The sequence below is a fragment of the Lagopus muta genome, chromosome 3 (assembly GCF_023343835.1).
Source record: "Lagopus muta isolate bLagMut1 chromosome 3, bLagMut1 primary, whole genome shotgun sequence".
NCBI lineage: Eukaryota > Metazoa > Chordata > Aves > Galliformes > Phasianidae > Lagopus > Lagopus muta.
Genome location: NC_064435.1, coordinates 16,434,870 through 16,457,069, shown reverse-complemented (window position 1 = coordinate 16,457,069; position 22,200 = coordinate 16,434,870). Strand labels below are relative to the sequence as shown.

The window sequence follows — 22,200 nt, the reverse complement described above, 5'->3', positions numbered from 1 at the left end:
AAATTTGCAAGATATTCTGAAAATTGATAAAAGCCTGTGGTGTACTACTTTACTCATATAAGAATCAGCAGGAAACTAATTTGTTGCTGCCAATTTGATTAAACCATTCAGCTGTTAGCTTCAGAAAATCTTCATGAAAATAGAATATTTTAATAGATGAAGCTTCTGAATCTCTCAGTATGATTTGAAGACCACATAAATGAAAATAGATAGTTTCAGTGGATTTCTCTGTTATCACGAGTGGAGTCAAGCAGACCTGTATACACACTTCCTTTTTTGTTCTGAATAGTGCTGTTCTTTCTCTTCTTAAATGGTGTTTGCAGATAAATATCAAAATCCAAGACTACTGAAGCGATCATTCAAAATTTAGCTCTTGACACATGCAGAATTGATCTGTTGACGCTGAATTTATTTGCGGTCAGTATCTCGTCTGTAGAACCTTTCAAATGTATTGATGTTGCTCTTATTAATAATACCCAGACAGATCATGTTTTCAAGCTACACCAGCTCTGACACTCTTCTTTGGTGGCAGTCAATTAATACTCAGTGCCTTGAAAAAACTCTATGATGACATGTCCATGTGACTACACAACATCATTAGGATTTTAATTTGGTAGCAATTTCATCATGATTAGAAGTAGCCAATTTTACTGACCTAAACCTCTAGTCAGAAGGAAGTCTATTAGTTCCAGCTTGCTTTTACTTAAAAAATATTTGAACACTGCACAAGAATTTTAGGGACATCCTAAAATCCATTTAGGTGTTTTCAGATCAATGCCAAGAGGAAGAGGGTAGCATTATATTTCGGACAAAGCATCCAGCAGAGATCAAGGTCATAAGACAAGAAAAAAATAAAAAGCCTATCGAGAAACATTTACATGCCTATGACAAAAGGAAATACATGGAAGACTTTTAACCATAGTTTTTTCTTATGTGTTGACCCCCACACACAAATGTACAACACTGAAAAAAAATAGTTAAGGGAAAAGACGAAATATTCTGAATTTCACATATAATTAGAAAACATTAATTATGCATCAAAAAAACCTATTTTTTATTTATATCAAAATTTGTTCTTCAACATTAACCTTACTTTCAGCTGCAGCTTTCAGTTGACATTTTCTTAGCAAGCATAACACCGCAGAATAGTTATCTATAATGGTTTCCTAATAGTAGAATTCTCTAACCTGTGATTCATCCAGGCCACTATAACATTGTTATGCCAAATGCTATTATCATGTGATGCATTGCTATTGTTACCCATGTAAAAACTATTCATTTATCACATATTCATATGAGTTTTTATGTGATAAGTGTCATTTTTTCCACCAGAACGCTGCATATTGCTTCCAAAAGTAAGTGTTGGATGTAGTTTTTTTCAAGTTGGAAACACAGTGTACTCACCACCACCACCCCCAAAAAAAGAGAAGAAAAAAAATATTGGTGGTAGATATAATTGGTCTATAGCTTGGGTAAGGATAAAGTTTCCAATATGTATTCACTCACCTGCCATATTTCAGGTCATTGGCCTAATGTGCTAGAAGTTATCAAGGTTTCCAGATTATTTTTAAAGGCTACAAAATAATGTGGTTTTTTTTTTTTTTTCTGAAGTCATATTCTTCAAAGCTGCAAATGTTTTGCCTGAATATTTTCATAAGCACTTTAAGTGAGATGGTCACTGAGTACAATTAATTTCATCCCAAACAACTGAACTTTAGAGTTTCTAATACAGTAAAACAAAGAATAATTGAACTACATCTTATCTTACCACAGAAAGGATGATTCAACCCCAAAGTTAGTCTCACTGGTAATATGCTGTATTGTTTCACTCTTTGTTATGATTAAAACATTAAAACATATGATTAAAACATAGGTAAAATATTATTTATATATGAATGGGAGGCAACTAAGATAGGAAAAGCACTTCTCCACTCTATAAATAAAGGCAATAACATTGTTGTGACTGTACTAACAAACTTTTGAAAAAATATTGAAATATTGGAGAGATGCTGATCTGATAAAGCAAATTTTCTAATCCATGTAACTCTCAATCTAAATATAAGAAGGTCTTAGAATTATCTAAAGAGTTTGAAACAAAGGTATGAAATTCTAAACTGTATGTATTTGCAATTTAATAGTAAATGACTTAAAGATTAAAATAATTAATGGCTGGATGCACAGTTTAGATTCTAAATTATAAAGTTATTTATCTGATGATTTAATGACTTTTTAAACTATATGTTCTACACTATCTGCAGGTCACTGAACATACTCATCTGACAAAGTATAGAAGTACATCAGATATTTTTCATGACGTTTTCTCCCTTGTGTTCTCCTCACTCCTCTCCCATGTAGTACTATATTGAATCTTACTGATAGATTATGCAGCTTGTAATATAAAAAACTCATTGTATTATTATAATAGAAGTATAATAGAGAACAACAATACAAAATAAGATCAATGTTTCATTCTTCTGGGTTGACTCAAATCAGACTGGCTTTTTAAGACTTAACACAGTCTACAGAGTTTTTCATAACCGTTAATTAACCTTTCAGTTTGCACTGATCCGTGGTACTATGCCTTTGTCCGGTGTTTAATAGATAGACTTCTGTGAAGAAACCCTCACAATTATGTCTTGGTCTAAAGACTACATACTACAGATATCACATTATAAAAGGCCATGTACATAGTTAGTAAGTCTGAAGTAACAACAGTAGAAGCAGTATTTATCATCCTGAATTATAACAGAAATTGAACTGTATTCAACCCAGGAAAAAATTGTAAACAGGGTTCAAAAAGCTAGATACAGAATATTGAAGCAAGAAAAACACAAAACAACAGGTAGATTAGAAAAGCACAGAGTAAACAGGAAAACCTGTATTACTATGCACATTCTACATAATGCAGTATACAATTCTAAATTTCTTGTAAAGAGGCTGAGTAATAGCAATGAGGAAAATACATAGACTGAGAAAGTATGGTGTAATACTCTACTTATGAAATATGCCTGGCCACCTTTTGTTGCTTGTATATAGACAGAATGTGTCTCAAATACTACAGCTACATACATTCTCTTAATGAGTAGGTGGTTAAATGGTAAAGCATATGCTATTCACAAACATGAATCCCTTTATGCTATTTTGTCTGCTACACAATCCTAGCTTACTGGTAAAAAGTTGATCTCATTAGGTTTCCCTAAGCACACTCTAGAGTTGCAAGTGTATTCAACTAAAGATGAACTATGGGTTTAAAATACTAGTGTTCTCTGTTCCATTCCAAACATGTCTTATCAGGTGCTCTTTTGACTACTACCAAACAATGTTCTGACGTTTTCATGGAACAATTGTTCAGCACCAATATCTTGCTTCTAACACTTATTGTAGAATTGTATTGTAAATGTTACTTGAACACCTCCAGGGATGGTGACTCTCCCACATACCCAGGCAGCCTGTTCCAGTGCCCTAACAATCTTTCAGAGAATGATTTTTTTCTTCTGTTCCTCATGAATACTTTTACATGACTTTCTATTTTTTTTTCCTTCCCCAACCAAACAAACCATTTAGAATTTAACTATGGTGAAATTTGTTTGTCATTTATTGGCACTTGCTCATTGATATGTTTCCATTCTAGGGGAAAAATGATGCTGATAATACACTAGTGCTTATAGTCATTGCTATGCAGTGTTGCATGTTGCACACAGTCAAGGACATTCCAGTTTCTCAGCTCATATTAATGAAGGGCAGGGAGGAGACAGAGTCAGGACAGCTGATGTAAACTGGCCAAATGGATACTCCATGCTATATGACATCATGCAGAAGGAGAATTCTCAAGGGAGTGAGAGTTCAGAGTCTTCTGCTCACTGCGGGGCTAATTGGGCATTAGTCAGTGGGTGGTGAGCAATTGCTTGTTCATCACTTGTCATATAGATTCATATACATATATATAGTCATAACTGTTATACTTTTCCTTTATATTAGTAAATAGTTTTGTCTCAACCACAAGTTTTGAGTCTTTTTGTTGTTTTTTGTTTGTTTGTTTCTCGTTTGCTTTTTAATTTTTTTTTTTTTTAATTTTCTCCCCCATCCTACTGGGAAGAGGGGAGGTGCGAGCAAATGACTGTGTGGTGCTGAGCCACCTGCTGAGTTAAACCATGGCAACCTTCCTTACTATGAACAGGTGAACTTGCTAGCTTACACGGTTAGCTGAGTGAAAACCCTGTTGTATAATTTTTCTTAGAAGCTCATAGAAACTTGTTATTTCCTTGCTTAACTGTTTGAACCTGAAATGGAATCCCTCTCCTCCTTCAATTATTTCTTGCCCTAAATCTAACGTCCAAACAATAAGCTGTTAAATATATGGAAAAAAAGATTTCTTACGCAGTGCACAATAGCTCATTTTGAAAAATTAGGATATAAGACAAACTGACTGATACCTGAATGCACAGATGCAGAAATCTAATTCATTTGTCCTTAAAGAGTACTGCTAGGCAAGGAGATCAGTCTACTGTCAAATTGATGTTTAACAAAAATGAGTCAGAAATGGTTATTGTTAATAGGAGTTGCTAAAATAGTGTTTTTAAGGTTAAAAGTAGTTCTATTTCTGTCAGTTACTCTAGTTTAAAAAAATTTAGTGTTTATAAATCAGCTTGATATGCCAATTTTTGAGACTCTACTGACACAAGAGGAAGTTATATAAAATCTCGTCTGAGACACCTGGAGACAAGCATAATGTCACAGTTAAAAATGTGCTGAGAAAAATACAAAAAAAATCAGTTTGCAAAGTGTTACATAAGTTAGCCTCATTAGATGAATTATAATAATTAAGACACTGGCCTATAGAGAAAGAAAATCAGAATTGTAACATTTGGCCACTTCCTGTGTGAATTTCTCTTCTGGAACATCTATAAATATAGGTATAGATCCAGGTATCTGACAACTAAAAGTGCAAGCAATCAGAAATACCAGGAAATAAATAAGAGATGCAGTAGTTCAACAGAAAGCAGAAAGAAAGACTCACGGCACTAGACTGTGAGCCTCACTTGTATGTCTAGGGATCATGAAACAGATCCCCCTGGAAGAAATGTTAAGGCATATGCAAAACAAGGAGGTGATCCGAGACAGCCAGTAGGGCTTCAGCAATGGGAAACAGTGCCTGAGAAAGGTGATGATCTTCTATGATGTAGTGACAGCAACAGTCAACAAGGTAAGACCAACCAATGTCATCTATCTGGAAATCTACACACTCTTGGTCCTGCTTCCATTCAACATCCTTATATCTTAATTGGAGAGATATGTATTTGAAGGGAAGGCAGTTCTATGTATAAGAAATCAGCTAGACGACCACAGACAGAGAGTTGTAATTATGGGCTTTATTGCCTGATGGAAGCTTGCAATGAGTGTCAACTCTCAGGGTTCCATCCTGGGACCAATGATCCTTAATGACAAAGACTGTGATTGAGAGCACCCTTAGCAAGTATGACACTAAAAAATTGATAAAAGAGAAGGAAGTGTTGCCATCCAAAAGGACCTGGACAAATGTACAAAGTGGAACTGTGTGAACCTGATGAGGTTCAACAAGGCCAAGCGCAAGGTACTGCAGTAGGGTTGGGGCAATCCCAGACATACGTATAGACTGGGAGAAGAACTAACTGAGAGCAGCCCTGTAACGAAGGACTTAGAGGTCCTGGTGGATGAAGAACTTGACACAAACAATCACTGTGTGCACGCAGCCTGTAAAGCCAACGGTATTCTGAGTTTTATCAAAAGTGGGGTGGCCAGAAAGTGATTTTCCCCCACTAATCTAACCTTGTGAGGCTCAATCTGGAGTACTGCACCCAGGTCAGGGGGCCCTGGCACAAGAAGGAAATAGGGCTGCTGGAGTAGGTCTGAAGGAAGGCCACAAAGATTATCAGGGGGCTGGAACATCTCTCCTGTTAAGACAGGCTGAAGGAGTTAAGTTTGTTCAGCCTGGAGAAGAAAAGGCTCTGGAGAGATCTCATCACAGCTTTTCAGTATTTAAAGGAAATTAAAAAACAAAAAACAAACAAACAAAAAGACTGACATTTACACAGTCAAGTGGTAATAGGCCAAGGGAGAATGGTTTGGAACTAAAAGGAGGGAGACTTAGACTAGATGTCAGGAAGAAATTATTTACTTAGAGGGTAGTGAAGCACCTCAAGAAAAGCTGTGAATGTCCCATCCATGGAACTGTCCAAGGCCAGGATGGATGGGGTCCTGGGCAATCTGATGGAGCGGGTCGTAACCCTGCACAGCAGTTGGAACTAAGTGATCATTAGGTCCCATTCAACCCAAAAAATTCAATGATAATTCTATGATAGACAAAAATTGTCTGGTTAGCAGCATTAAAACCCGAGTTTTGTATCATGAAGTAAGAATTTCCAACAGTAGTTTTGCACTGTCTTGAATAATTTCAGTTCTTTCCTTCTTCCATTTTCTTCATATATAGTACTAGGATAATGATGATGTGGTTTTTTTTTGTTTTTTTTTTTTCTTCAAGTAGAAATAAATATATTACTATCTTTGGTATGATTAGAAAATCAAATTATATTTATGACTGAGTAACAAGATGGAGTAATTGCATATATATTGAAGGCTTTAAAGAGTGTGCAGTATATAAGGCAGAAGCCAACACTTGAATGATGAGGTTAAAAATATTAAACAGCTGCTACATTTCAGAGGCATCATTCATCCTATGCAACAAATGAGGCAGGGAGCCTAGGGGAAATACTGGGTGACTGTGTAATTAAAGACTATATGATAATGGATGTGCATATAGAGGTAGAATTACACTTTCATAAGCAATTTACATTTTGACACTTCCTAATTTTTTGAAGAATTGACTTTTCAAAAAGGCAGCCATCCTCCATTATCTTTCCCCACCTCCCTCTAAAATAATCTCTAACCACACAGTTCTTGAATGCAATCCACTTCATATTAGCTAAACTTCTCTGCGTCCATCATATCATGTTTCATTAATAGTTTTGAAAATGAATTACTGCAGCACAGATCGAATGATAGATATGTTAAACAGCTTCTGGAGGAATACTAATCCCAACACAATGGAAAGAGACCACAGAGACTAGTGTTAGTGATTATCTCAAATGCCATCAACCACACATGCCAAAATAAGATATAAGTCTTCAGAGACTAAACCTGTCTCTGGTTCACAATTTCCTTTTTTTATATAAACAACTCTGATTTTATTACTAGGTATATCAGTTAGTTCTTCACTACAAGGAAGATGTCACTTGCACCTTAAAGATGTAATTATGGACTCTGTAACAATGTACAATATTAATTACATTCAAACCACATTTTCTAGATGTAAGTATTTAAAACAAGATAATGGTATTTGCTATCTTAGAAACACTGAGATTTTAAGAGAATGAGCACACAGTCACTCCCACTACAAATCCCATACATACAAGTGTTTTCCTCATGACTTATTTAACTATTAATTTGTCTTGCTTTTAAAACAGTTATTCAGTTACATACGCGTATGCTCATTTAAGTATCAGACCAACCTCCAGTAAGTGCTGCAAAGGAATGTCATTAGGATAAAACAAATCTTTGTTCTTTTTACACGTTCTTCTACGAGCCTAACTTCATCCAATATTTTTATCAAAAACAGGAAGTAGTAATGATTGCAAAGGTATGAGAAAGCTAAAAAGTTATCAGGTATGGCCTATTTAAAATTCTTATCTACAACTTATGTTGCAGGCTGCTAGCAATTCAGACATCATCTCTTTTAATACTTTATAGGGATAAAGTATATACCTATGTTAGTGCCACTAAACTACTGTAACCTTAGCTTGTGATGTTGATAAGTTTAAAATCACTGTGATATTTACTTATGTGAATGAAATGGTATACTTAGTCATTTGAATTGTGAAATTTTACTATAATAGGACTGAATCTCCCTTTATGGAGTCCCATTTAAATTCAGAATGATTTTAGCCAGTAAGAGTTGGCCTTCCACAATGGGCAGAATTCAGTTATCCAATCCATTTAGAGTACACTGACACGTGCTAGTTCGTGGATAACATTAAGCTGTGTGGTATGCTCACTATGCTGGAAAGAAGGGATGCAATTCAGAGGATATTTAACAGGATTGAGAATAAGATCTGTACAAAACTCACGTTCAACAAGGCCAGGTGCAAGGCCTTGCTGGGTAATCTCCAGCACAAATACAGACTAGGCAGAGAATGGATAGAGAGTAGTCCTGAAGTAAAGGACTTGGGGATTTTGATCAATGGAAAACTCAGCATGAGCTGGTATTTTATGGTTGCAAGCCAGCTGCATCAACAGAATTGTATCTAGAAGGTCAGGGGAGGTAAATCTCCCTCTCCACTCTCATGAGACAGTACCTGGAGTACGGCAACCATCACTGGGGTCCTCAACATTAAAACAAACAAACAAAAAAAAGACAAATAAAGACATATGGATCTGTTGGATAGAGTCCAGAGGACGGCCATAAGGATGATCAGAGGGATGGAGCATCTCCCCTGTGAAGACAGGCTGGGAGAGGTGAGGTTCAATCTAGAGAAACAAGGCTCTGGGAAGATCTCACTGAGGCCTTCCTGTATTTAAAAGGGGTCTACAAGGAAGATGGGGAGAGATTTTGATCCATGATCCTATGGGTCTAGCCTCGTATTCAACTTGTCTCAAAATGCAGTGCTAAAATTGATGAAGTCTTCACAGTCTTCCCTCTGTGTCAGGGGAAGCCAGAGGCCAACTCTATTATTCTAATAGCTCTGCATCAAGAAAGAATATTTATGTTCGTCTACTAAGCTTATGAGACAAGGTTTTGGTAGCGGAGAGCTGCAGGAGTACCCTATGTGAGAAGAGCCCAGAAGATACCCCATGCCAGAAAAGAACATGTTCTAGTAGGCTCCAACAAGGACCTGTTGCAGCCTAGAGCTGAGCTCTGAGTGACTTTGGTTGCACTTCTGTGAGAGCAGATTTAAAGAAAGAGTAAACAACATTGCACAACAGCAGCTGTGAGTGAGAAAATGTATCATAAAATCACAGAAAACCCTGAGTTGGAATGGACTTGCAAGGATCATCAATTTCAACACACATCTTCACATTTGACCATCAAAATTAAAGCCATATGTCTGAAAATATTACCGAATAAGGTTGGGTGCCATGACCACTGCCCTGGAGAAAACATTCCAGCAGCTGAATATCTTCCTATTAAAGAATCTTTTCACAGAATCACAGAATGTTAGGGATTGGAAGCAACCTCGAAAGATCATCTAGTCCAATCCCCCTGTCAGAGCAGGGAGACACAAGAATGCATCCAGGCAAGTTGTGAATGTCTCCAGAGAAGGAAACCCCACAATCTCTCTTGGCAGTCTACTCCATTGTTATGTTACCCTCACTGTGAAGAAAGTTTTCCCAATACACATCCTGAACTTCCCTTAAAGGAGCTTAATGCCATTCCCTCAGGTTCCATCACTGGTCAAGATCACTGCAGATGCAGAGAGAGACAATTACGAAAGACACTGGAGTCAGTGCAGAAGGAGGGTACAATGTGCTTCAGACATACAGCAGAAGTTCCTATGAAGCCTATGGAGCAGCACATGGTGGAGAATGTTGCCACCCTGCAGGGCATAAAATACCACGTGCAGCAGACCTCCATATACAGTCATGGAGGAGCCCACATAGATAGATTAGCCCACATACGTAGATTTGGCCTAGCAGAAGCCACAGCCAATGGACAGCCCCCACAGAAACAGCTCCCAGGTCAGAGATGTAGCTCAGACTGTAGAACCCACAGTGGAGCACCCATAGGGACACGTGCAAGATCAATGTGCTCCTTGAGAATGGACATAATGGTATAGACCCAAACTGGAGCAGCTCCTGAAGAGCTGCAGCCTACAGGAAAACCATCTTGTATCACTTTGTGAACAACTGCATCTCATATTTCAGAACCACATTGAAAATAGGGAAGAATGATCATGAAATAGCTGCAGATGACAGAGCATTATGCACTGATGGCCACTCAGGCCAAGAAGGTAGAAGAAGGTGAATGAGGGGAAGTTGTTTTTAGGTTGCTCTTAGTTCTTACTGCTCTAGTCTGTTATGAACAAGTGACAAATTAACCTCCCTTATACTGTGTCTGTATTATTCATGACATTAATTGCTGAGTGGTCATTGTGTCCTTATCTGAACCCATGAGCTTTATTCATCGTATCTTCTCCCCCTGGATTTTTGAGTATGGGTAGTAATAAAGTTACCTGGATGAGTTTAGGTAATATGCTTATCAGTGTGAAAACATCAGAGTAGCATTGATCACTTTGCTGAAGTAAGTAAAAAATAATAATAATAATAATAATAAAATACAACTAATAAACGCACCATTAAATAAAAAGAAAACATCCTTATTATGATTAAACAATGCTTTTCCAAAATTATTGCAACTAATGGAAATTTGGTAAAATATCTTTGTAAACAGATGATCCAATTCACAGATAACTAAAAACAGTAGTAGATCTAAATGTATTTATCTTGGCTATATTACAGATTGAGAAAAAAAATTAGTAACACTGACCAGATCATCCATGGGGACAAATCCAAACAGCTTTAATCTGATCAAAAAAATAATTCCTAGGTGACAGTAAATCCTATCTTTCAAAATGTTTAGGCAAACGGGGCTATTTGTTTCCTGAGACAACTTCATTTCTTTATTTAAGATTCTGGCCAAGATTTTTCTCTTACTGTTGAGAAAAAAAAAAATAAATAAAAAAAATAAAAAAAAAAAATCACACTTTAGAACAAAGATGTTATAAAAAATATTTTAAGTTGACTTATTAAAAATGGAGAAATTGCTGCATTTTTGTAACACCTTTGATCCAGTTGTAGGAAAACAGAATGAAAAATATTCATGGAAGAGACAAAGACAAAATGCTCCATTAACATTTCTGCTTAATTTTTCATGATTTTGAAGAAAAATCACTGCAAATAGAAGGTTCATGTGACTAAGCATCATATAGAAAGCAGAGAGAAAAGTAATTGTTACTAGAGAAAACAAATTAAAAAAAATAACAGTATTTTGCTCATTTTAATCACAGTTCACATGCTGAACTATAGCTTTCATTAGGCTACTGTAAAAGGAATGAAACAGGAACTAAAGAAGCTGGAGAAATCATGGGGAAAAAAAATAATAATCCAGGTAACAGTATTTCTGCATTCAGCTCTGGGGCATACAGCATAGGAAAGTTACAGCAAGCAAGTCCAGAGGAGGACCACACAGATGATTAGAGGAATGGAGTACCTCCCCTATGAAGATGTGCTGAGAGAGGAGAGTTTGCTCAGTCTAGAGAAGAGAAGGCTCTGAGAGACTTCATTGTGGCCTTCCAGTACTTAAAAAATGGCCTAAAAGAAAGACGGGGAGGAACACTATAAAGAGGTGTGTATCGACAGGAAAAGCACTAATTGCTTTAAATTAGAAGAGATTTAGGTTAGATATTAGTTATTCTTTACTTTGAGGGTGGTAAGTCACTGAAGCAGATTGCCCATAGAAATTGTGGATAACTCAATACCTGGTACAGCTCAAGGCCAGGTTGGATGGGACACTGAGGGAACTGACTCTGGCCATTGCAGGAAGGTTGGAATGAGACGATCTTTAAGGTTCCTTCCAATCCAAAACATTCTGTGATTCTATTAACAGCCAGTTGAGTAAAATGATAACATAAAAGCCAATAAAGATTACTTCTCTTGATACACTACTGAAGTGATCCAAATTGATAGATTTCCCATCTCTACTATACATCTTAATATGATTAATTTCTAGCCCAAAATAACATTTCAGATAAGTAAAATAGAAAAAAGAAAGCGTATAGAGCAAATCATTCCAAAATAAGAAAAAACTGTACAACTTTAAATGCCCCAAAAAAGAAATACATAAGAAAAAAGTACTAATAAAAGTACTTTGAAAAAGATATTGGCTACCTTTCTTAAAACCTCCACTGGGATTATATATCACTGGGAAATATATCACCCATAGCTGTGAAGTGTAAAATTGTTGAAAGTGATTAAAATTTGACCCACCATCTGTCTTTCTCAAAACCAGACAATTACTGATTTAATTGACTTGGCACATTATACATTGCTGTATATATGTCACACAAGACCAAGTGATTTGATTTGCACGAAGTTGTCAGAAAGATGCCTTGAAGGTTGCAGATAACTTTTTTTGGTGGTTCTATTTCAGAAGCATTTTTATTTTGAGAAAAATTATGCCTAAGGCCTACATACCATTTTAGCTTTTAGATTTTTAAATACACTATTAAAGTAGGAAACAGTGGACCATACTATTAAAGCAAATGTCATTTATTTATTAGATGGTGCCCACACTTTCATTTTCTGAAGCTTTAATGATAGTAAGTAGACTTGACTTAAGAAACCTCTGTAACACAAACTGTATTCCAGTATTCCAGAGAAGTATAATTGTGTAGTTACATGCTCTCTTTTCCATATGTAACACTTAGATAAATAAATATTTAGTAAGACTCTATTCAGCATCACATACATCCAAACAACATAAGAATGATAAATAGGAACACTTATACTTCCTTCAGAGCCCAGTGCTCTGAAATAGTTTAATAAAATGTTCAGATAATACCGACATATAGTGTCTCAACTGAAAATGCTTGCAGTGAGAAAGTTGTGAGCCATCAAGCAGAAAGATTAGAGAGTAAAATAAAGAATGCTGGCAAAAAAAAAAACTTAAGCAGGAATGTGTCCTGGGTGTATGTACTGGATGTTATTTTGTTTAATATATTCAAGAGATGCAAAACAGGAATGAGATTGAATTACAACACTTGTGAATAAAACTTTAAAGAAAAAATTGAATCAGGTATAAAAGAAGTTGTGTTATAGTTTTGACACATCTATTGGCTAGTGATGTTAGACAAAAAATTATAAGGAACTTAGGCTTTATAAATAGATAGTGATATCCATATCTGAGTACCTGAACTAATTATGAGACATCAAAGGTTTAAAATCATTCATATTCATTAAGGACAGACATTTTTTACATTACTGTGAATCTTAGCAGAATTCTTTTGGTAGAATCACTGCTCAGAACATGAGGATACAACAATCCAACAGAACTAGACTGCTCTTATGGTTAAATACGCATTTTCTTATTCATCCTCCCAGCCCTGCCTGAGCTGATAATTTCCTGTTCATCAGAGGAATCAAATGAGACCTAAACAAAAGATCAGCTGATGGGTGGACCATGCAGAGGATAATGAATTTGTATCAAGATCATACACAGAGAACAGTGGTCAATAGCTCAATATCTGAATGAAGTTCAATAATAAGTCATGGCTCTCAGGGAGTCAGTACTTCTACCAATGTTCTTTAAACATCTCCACCAGTGACACTGACAGCAGGATCAAATGAACCCTCAGTGAGTTTGAAGGTGACACCAAGCAGTGTGGTGCAATCAATACTTGGGGGCCATTATGCCATACAGAGAGACCTAGACAGACTCTAAGAATTCTAAAAATAAACACAACTCACAAATAAAATAAGACAGAGTGGTACATTTTTAAACAATAATCTGCCCCTTAAAAACTAGAATTCTTTCAGGAACTCTCAAATAAAAACACATGAAAGAAGCAAGTATTGGGCTGTGCAAATTAATTTCAAATACAAAAAGCTTCCTTTCCCACGTTGTTGTGTTTCACAGTTTGTCACATTATCAGCAATATACTTTGACAGCCAAAAGAAGTTGAAGACATAAAGAAATGGCAACTCATTTGGTAGAAGTTGACCCTCAATAAGCCTATCCATTCTATCTGTCACTCTAAAAATATGTTCTGGGGTTTCTCTCATGCTTTTGATAGGTACAGTTCTTTCCTAGTTTCTGAACCTATTACTTTTCATCATTTCATTCCTCTTTTGCAATTATACAGGAACTATGTACCTCAGTCCTTGTTTTCTAAATTACTGTTGAATTAATTTTGTTTATATAACTTTTCCCTTGCAATAACTAAAATATTTCTCTTACCTATCTTCCCTTTGTATGATAAATAACTTAAAAATACAATATACAGTTAACTTCTAATGCATATATTTGCTGGATTAACTTCTGCTTTTTCTCTTTGTTACTTTGATTAATAGCTATCATAATGTCTTGTCAGCAGGCAAGGACAATTAACTTTAAAATTTGTTTCAAGAAACTCATGCAACTCTGTCAAAGATAGTATAAAAACACTATAGTTGTTCTAGAATAATTCAGAAATATATACATATGCTATCTTAAGATTTCCATTCATAATATAAGAAAATTATGCACTTCAAAAGCATCAAACAACTATTTAACAATAAAAAAAACAGTACTGTTAGGTTAGTTACGCTTTGTCTTCACCCCAAACTCATAACTAATTTCAATTCTTAATTAATTCTTTTTTTGAATTCTTCAATTCTTTTTTTTTCCTATTGTAGCAGTCATTATTAATTTTCAAACACATGCAAGAAGAATGTGCTTTCTTTGCTCAACTAACAGTAAATAATCACATTTTTTTCTAAAATACAAACAATAACAAAAAATAACTAAATGACAAAAATTTAGTTATTATGAGGATGCACTTACTAGAAAATATGAAATCTTATATATCATAAGACTTTTAAAGAGAAAAAGTATTTTTTGTGTATTTTTCTACTCTATTTAATTCTCATTGTTTTTAAAATCAAAAGAATTAGGAAAAGAATGAAAATATAAAAGAATAGCATATTATAATATTAACATAATCTTGACATTAATTATAAATTTTCTTCCAAAAATATATACTTACCTTTGTAATTAATCTTAAAACCAACTGATCCCACACTTTCATCCGTCTGAAGATGCAACCACATCTGATTGCTCATGCTTACAATTAAGTCTGGTACAAAACTTCCCGTTAGCCTACAGATAGAAAAAGAAACCCAGCGAATGATTAAACTTAAAATAAATAAATAGGTAAATTATCAACTTTAGGAAATACAAAAGACAAAAAGAAAAAAAGACAAAAAGAAAACCTTAATGACAGTCTTGAAGGACTACTACTGTATCTAAGTTACGAAGTACAATTACAATAAAAAGTATGTTAAGCACTAATTGTCATTCAGAAAAAAACTTTAACTTCAATGCAGTGTCAGATAATCAAATTTATTCTTCATTTTTTTTCTAGGTGTTATATACCAATTCAGACCTAATAAAGGAGTTTAAATAACTGCTAACTTGTAAACTATTTTTAGATTTTCTTTTTTCTTTTAAACTCAACATGGCCAGCTCATGCTAACTTAGCCAATATATCTCTCAAGGTTCCAATGACTGCAACATAGGATGTATCAAAATACTCCATGTTACCTTCAATCATATGCATCTTCCCTTCTCTGAATCTTTTCTGGGACAACTCAGATTCTTACAGGAATATTAAGCAGCAGTAAAAGCCCATGAAGAGATACTATATTATATTATTTAGCACACAGCTACCCTATTTCAGAACACACATATCCTACATTCACGATTAAGACGCTATTCTTAAATAACAATACTATTACAAAGCCGTCCAGCTTCCTTGTAACTCTTCTACCCCTCATTACCTCTACCACAACAAAAGATGGAGGCCTATATCAGATTCACCTGGCATTCATTCCTTCATTAACAAAATGCTAGTTGTTAGAACTTAAAAACCTGCCATTGGTCAATGACATTAATTGATTAAAAAAAAAAAAAAAATCTAGTTACACTTAATTTCTCTTTTTTTAACTTGTCATATTATTACAAAAGTTAAAAAAAAATAGTGTAATCCTAGATGTGTATTCTATTTGTTAAATTAAATGTATGATAGTAAAAATTATTCTCTAGTTTTATATTATATGGATTTGTTTTTCCAAAAATTTTGTCTTAAAATGTAGTAAAAGTTTATCAGTTAAAACAGAATGTTGGAAAGTAGCACGATATTTTCCATTCCTCTAAAATGGATCACAAGCTGACTGTTTAAGAGTGAAAATTGTTTCTTTTTTTTCAGTTCTAATCATTTTCTTAAAGCTGAAACTTAAAATGGACTATTTAAATATATCCTGCAGTTAACTTTAGCTCTTCTCTCTGGTCTTTCTTTCAGCTTGTTTCCTTATAAAATACTCTGTTGGAGGAGAAATTCTTGTCAAATCTCCACATCTGTGTTCACAGATGGAGCTACCACAAAAACTCTTGCCAGAACTGAACAACTAACTGCCTGGCCAAAATAATGTACAGACTGCACATTCCTGCACTAAAGGAAAGTGTCCTCATTGATTTCAGACTTTGCCAAATTAAAAAATTAACAGGATATTACTCAGAAACAACACTGATATAAGTTTTGTAATGGTTATCGATGACTGACAGTAGATTTCAGGAATATTAAAACTACTAGGATTATTGATCTCCTTGCTTTTTCAGAGAGAATAATTCCTATAATAAAAAGCTAAAACAATTTTTATGATTTCTGAAGTGGATTGTAAAAAAAATACATATGTGTTTTAATGCACAAAGTTTTCAGATGCCCTACTTTCTCAGTGAAATAGTACACTGGAGGAAAAAAAATCTATAAATGCATTTTTGAAATTAATTAACAAAGTACAGAAATAATTTATCACTTTTACTTCAGTATTTTAAATCGCATATTTTGAAATATATTTGAAATGTAGTTTCTTATCATCTACAAATTCCTATAGGCTTCAGCTGAGTTGCCAATAAGTGGAGAAACTTCACAATAAAAGAACAACTTTCTCCAAGACAGGTGCCAGATTATGAGACAGACATCTAAGTAGATACAGCTTGAACAGAAAAGGGGTGTTTATAACATACAGTGACAAACTTTCAAGTAATGAAATTTCTTTTAATAAAATGAGAAAATTTGGACTTCAGTTTTCAGACTTAGGGAGATTTGGAGAGATTTTAAGGGTCATCAGCAGGATCCAGATAAGATAATATTATATGAAGGGAGTTATTTAAGCTTAGATAATAATGAAATCCTGCAGTTATGAATTATCTTCTCTTTTCTCCTGGGGTTTATGAGTATTCTACTATTGGGAATGATTACTGAGAGGGCTTCTCTCCTAGATGCATTTTCTTACATCTTCCCTTTCAAAAGCTGAGCAGTGAGAACTTTCAACAACATAAACTGATAGATACAATTATGACACTTTCCTTTTAAACAGTTTAACAGTAGCCACATGCTCAGCAATGTGATTTTCATCTTCCTGTGTAGGACTCCAAGACTGTCTTTTCCACATACTAGTGACATACATTCCACTTGAGGTTACTCCTTTCTATCTGATTAAAATGATATAATACAAGAGACAGAATACTTGTAGATGCCCAATACAGTAAAAAAAGAATAAAAATGAATTTCTTGCCTTGTGCACTCAGTGTTCTGAATGTGCATGCAGGAGTTGAGTCTGGTTGCATTTTACATAAAGACACACCTGCAGCAACTGTCAGTGTAAGCCGCTGAAAGGCAGAATTCCATTCAGAAAAGGTGCTGTGACTGTTTTATGAGGAGGAGCTACTAACTTTTCCTTCTTTCCCACTTACACATTATATAACTCCATCTTGCAAAAATCTTTGTTTAAAAAGCAAGCACTAAAAATGCCTTTTCTTTTAGTCACCTGGCAGAGCCAGACAGAGCAGAGGGATCATCTCCTGCACGTAGATAAGCAGCTAGCAAGCAGTGCAGTGATCCAGGAGTGGGGCAAACAGGATGGGCAAACAGGGTATGGCAATAGCAGAAGGGCAGGGCACAGCAGTTTGCACAGACAGTTCATGCAAGGCAGGCGAGTTGAGGGAAGCAGCATGCGCTGCTCTTCTCATCCCAGGAAAGCTCTCTGTTACTACCAACATGGTGCAGGCATAAACAGAAATGCAGGTGGGGGAACCCACAAGGCCGCCCAGACTTGTAATTCTGGGAGCTCTGGAATCTGGAATCCACCCATGGGACAACATCAGGTGAGGGTGACATGGGTGCAGATGAGCCCAAATGGATGATCTTGGGCAGCTGACCAGGCTGAGAGAGGAGGTAGCCAGGCTGAGATACATTCAGCAGTCAAAGAGGGGAATTGATGCCTGATATCACATGGTTGCATGAGCAGACAAACAGCCCTGTACTGGGACCAGCCAGGAGAGGGAGCAAATTGGGTGGGCTCACTGTGAGGAAATTAGAGCTGCTGGCAGAAGGGAGTGTACTGTTGAATGACAGAGGGAATGTTGTCACTCTAGAAAGCAGTAGGGAAAAAACAGAGATTTGCCCAAGAGGTCTATGGGAGGAAATCAGCGTGTCTGGGAGCTCAGCTGCAGTGCCTCTGTATCAACACACACGCAGCATGGAAAATAAACAAAGGGAGCTGGAAACCATGGTGCCCTTGGAAAACTTTGATCTTATTGCCATCACAGGAATATGGTGGGAGGATTCACATGACTGGAACACCACCATTGAGGGCTATAAACTCTTTAGAAGGGATAGGCAAGGTAGAAGGGGCAGGAAAGTTACCATCTTTGTTAGGAAGCAGATAGACTGGGGGATACTTGTTCTGAGAAACAGTCAAGAAAAGGCAGAAAATGTGTGTTAAAATTTGGGATGGGACCAATAAAGGACAGCTGGTGGTGGGGTCTTCTACAAACCACCTGATCAAGAGGAGCCTGTTGATGACGTCTTCTAACATTAGCAACAAGAAGTTTCACAGGCTCTCATTCCGATGGAGGAATTTCAACCATGTGAATATTCACTGGTAAGACAACTCAGTGAGGTATGAGTAATCCAGGAGAATCCTGGAGTCTGTGGATGATAACTTTCTGGTTTAGATAGTAGATAGACTGTCTAGAAGTGAAGCTCTGTTGAGCCTGGTGCAGAGATCATTAAAGATATTAAGATTGGAAGTAATCTGGGCTTCAGTGACCATGCTCTCATTGAGTTCATGATCTTGAGGAACACGTGCCTGGCAAAGAGTGGAGTCAGGATCCTGACCTTCAAGACAGTAAATTTCAGGTTGTTTAAGATGTTGTTGAACAAGACCTCCTGGGAACAAGTCCTTAGAAACAGAGGGGTGGAACAAAACTGTCTGCTCTTTAAGGATGGATTTCTGAAAGTGCAAGAGCTCTCCAGCTCTCAAAATAAGAAAGCAGGCAGGAGAAGCAGGAAACTGGTATGGCTTGGCATGAACCTGCAGGTCAAACAGAGGGGAATAAAAGGGGCAAGTATGGACAGTGGAAGCAAAGATGTGTCATCTGGTAAGAATGCAGAGATGCTGTCTGGACTTTCAGAAGATGGAATTAAGCCAAGGTATGTGAGCCAGCAATGTGTACTTGCAGCCCAGAAAGCCAGTGATAACTTGGGTTCCATCAGAAGAGAAGTGGCCAGCAGCATGAGGAAATGATTGCCCCCCTCTACTGTGCCCTCATGAGGCCTCAGATGTACAGTGTCCAAGTCTGGGGCCCCCAGTGCAAGAAAGGCTTTTGGAGAGAGTCCAGAAGAAGGCCAAGTAGATGATCCAAGGGGTGGAACACCTCCCCAGTGAAGATAAGCTAAAGGAACTGGGCTTGTTCAGCCTGGAAAAGAGAAGGCTATGGTCAAGACCTCATTGAAGCCTTCCAGTATTTAAAGGGAGTTTATAAACCTGAGGAAAATCAACTTTTACATGGGTAGATAATGATAGGATAAGGAGTGGTTTTAAACTAAAGGAAGGCAGATTGGGTGAGCATTTATTTTCAATTATCTTTCTCCGCCTTTTTATTTCTAGCTATATGGTCTGTAAATGCCAGCCTAATCGCTCTGTATATTTGTTGATTATACACAGGACTTACACATTCTTGAAGAATGTTATGGGATGGTTAAAAATATGTATATGTGAAACTGAGTGCAATCTGACTTATAAGTAGTTTAGGTAATATATTTTTATAATTTTCTTCACCACCCTAACTCATTTTGATCTTATTTACAACAGTCAACAAGCCCTCATAAGCATCCTATGCTACTACTTTTGTCATACGAGTCTTGTTAGGAGATTCAAGAAGTTGCCCCTTTACCTTTCTGCAAGCTACCTAGGTGTTATTTTCTATTATTATCTTTATCACAAATTAATGTGAGAACTGACCTATATAAAGAAAGTGCAATAGCCGTTAAGAGTTTATACATATATAGAGAAATGTAGATAAAAGCACAAATGTACGCTGTATCTTTTTTAAGAATTCTGACATTAGTTTACCTCTTCCTTTTCTGTGATTTGTCTAATCTCTTTCTAACTTTAAAGCACTAAACATGTAACAATATACTTAAACTATCATCTTCAATGACGTTTCAGAAGGTTGGTAAAAGTAACTTTTGTTGGGATTCACCTGGATGTTATCACTATTTGCTTTCATTAAAAATTACATTAATGATATTCTGTAAAGCATATGAATTTTAAATGCAGAAGACTTACACTTGAAGCACGGTTTTTGGATCACCCACTTCTCCTCCATCACCAATTGTCAGCGTGTCATAGCCAATCTCCAAATCAAATTCTTCAAAGTTTATCTGAATAACCTGGGAAATAAAATAATATGTCTGACTTGTGCCTGTAAATAAAACTTTCAGAAGCATAAATAAAACATTTCCAATTAAAAATTACATATACTTGACTGTAAAATATTCTGAATGCAATATAGTTAACAGGTTTATTTATTGAACTACAAAATTGTAATAATTTTAAGATATCACATCTGGTATCACTCTGACCTCCTCAAAGTATTGTCATCTCACTTATTTATGTGATTGTTATAATTTTAATACAGTACAAAATAATTGCATTACATTTTGATTAGGATATACATAAAGGGCAACATAATTGGTTATAATGTCTGCAATACAGTTATCTTTAAATAACAGTAGAATAATTGCACTTGGAAGAGTAAATATACTGGAAGTTCAGAATGTAATTTATTCTTTTCATCTATAATCTGGGTAAAGCAGCTTTATATTGGATCAAAGGTAAAAACCATTTTCTTTTAGGAAAGAAATGATGCTGTTATTCCCACTGATGTGTTAGTCATGTAAATTCTTTATGAAAATTTGAGGATCTTGTGATATTTTTCATATGCATTAAAAACACAGGATACTTCTAAACAATAATTTGTAACACTTATTTCTATTAAAAATGGTCTTGTAAGTAGGAACTAAGAGTGTTTGTGCTTGGAGCTGTGGAAATCATTTTAATGCATTGACAGCTTGTGTTACTATGTTACACTGCAGTTCTAATTTTGTTTGAAATTTGATGTTAATTTTTTGAAAATAAATTTTAAATCACCTCTTTCTTCTGGCCTTCTCATATTATGAGAAATAACAAGTTATTAGCTGTTATAAATTTTGCAATCTGAAATTCTTTTCAGAAATAATGTTTCTATATTTAACTAAAATAGATGTACGTGCAAAAATCTTGCGTTTTCTGCATTAACCTCTTTCAAAAAAGCATGCTTTATTAAAAGATTTCTAACACACTCTGCAACTCTCCTAAATCTATGGTAATAGGAAAAGTATGAATTAGAAAAGTATGCTGTACAAAATCATACATGCATTTCTGAGAACTCATTCTGTGCTTGACATGCCAAGTACATAATGTACAATGTAAACTGTACTTGAAATCTTTGCAAATGTGTCTGAATGGCAAGAAAGTAAGTACTGTGAGCAAAGAGATATATTTTTAGAGTCTTTGTATTGCAAGGTATGATTTACTTTGATCAGGCTCCACGAATGCTGGAGCTGGCATTGTATTGAATATTGCCTTTAGAATAGTGAAAAGGTGTTTTGATGACATCAGCATATAGAGTTGAAGATGCTGGATCCTTTTATAATGAAAACTGAGTTTTAGGTGAGATGACTGCATAACATAAAACTGAGTAGTAAACCCATTAAAATTCTGTTTTTGTCATCCACCATGTCTGTTTTTTCCCTTTGGAAAAAATGACATGGTTGTATGTGGCAGAACAAAAAGATATGTGATATCCTTGAATCAGCTGTACAGGAAACTAAAAGAGATTCATTCTTGATATTAATCTGCTATTATTTGCAAGATTAAATAAAAACTTCAGGCAATACTATGCTGATTGATTACAGCATTATTTGTTTTTAACCAGATCAGCATTAGCAAATGTTGATCTCTGTATGG

The 22,200-nt window shown here is 35.6% G+C and overlaps 1 protein-coding gene across 5 annotated transcripts in view; it reads right to left on the bottom strand.

The window, feature by feature from the left end:
• CSMD3 (CUB and Sushi multiple domains 3) overlaps positions 1-22,200 on the bottom strand; it is a 528,421-nt gene that overhangs the window by 223,611 nt on the left and 282,610 nt on the right. For all 5 annotated transcript variants that reach the window (XM_048939546.1, XM_048939547.1, XM_048939548.1 and 2 more), the window contains 2 exons: positions 20,479-20,582; positions 14,832-14,944 (listed from right to left, as the gene is read on the bottom strand). In XM_048939546.1, coding sequence (XP_048795503.1) covers positions 14,832-14,944; positions 20,479-20,582 — 217 coding nt within the window. The remainder of the gene's footprint in view (positions 1-14,831; positions 14,945-20,478; positions 20,583-22,200) is intronic.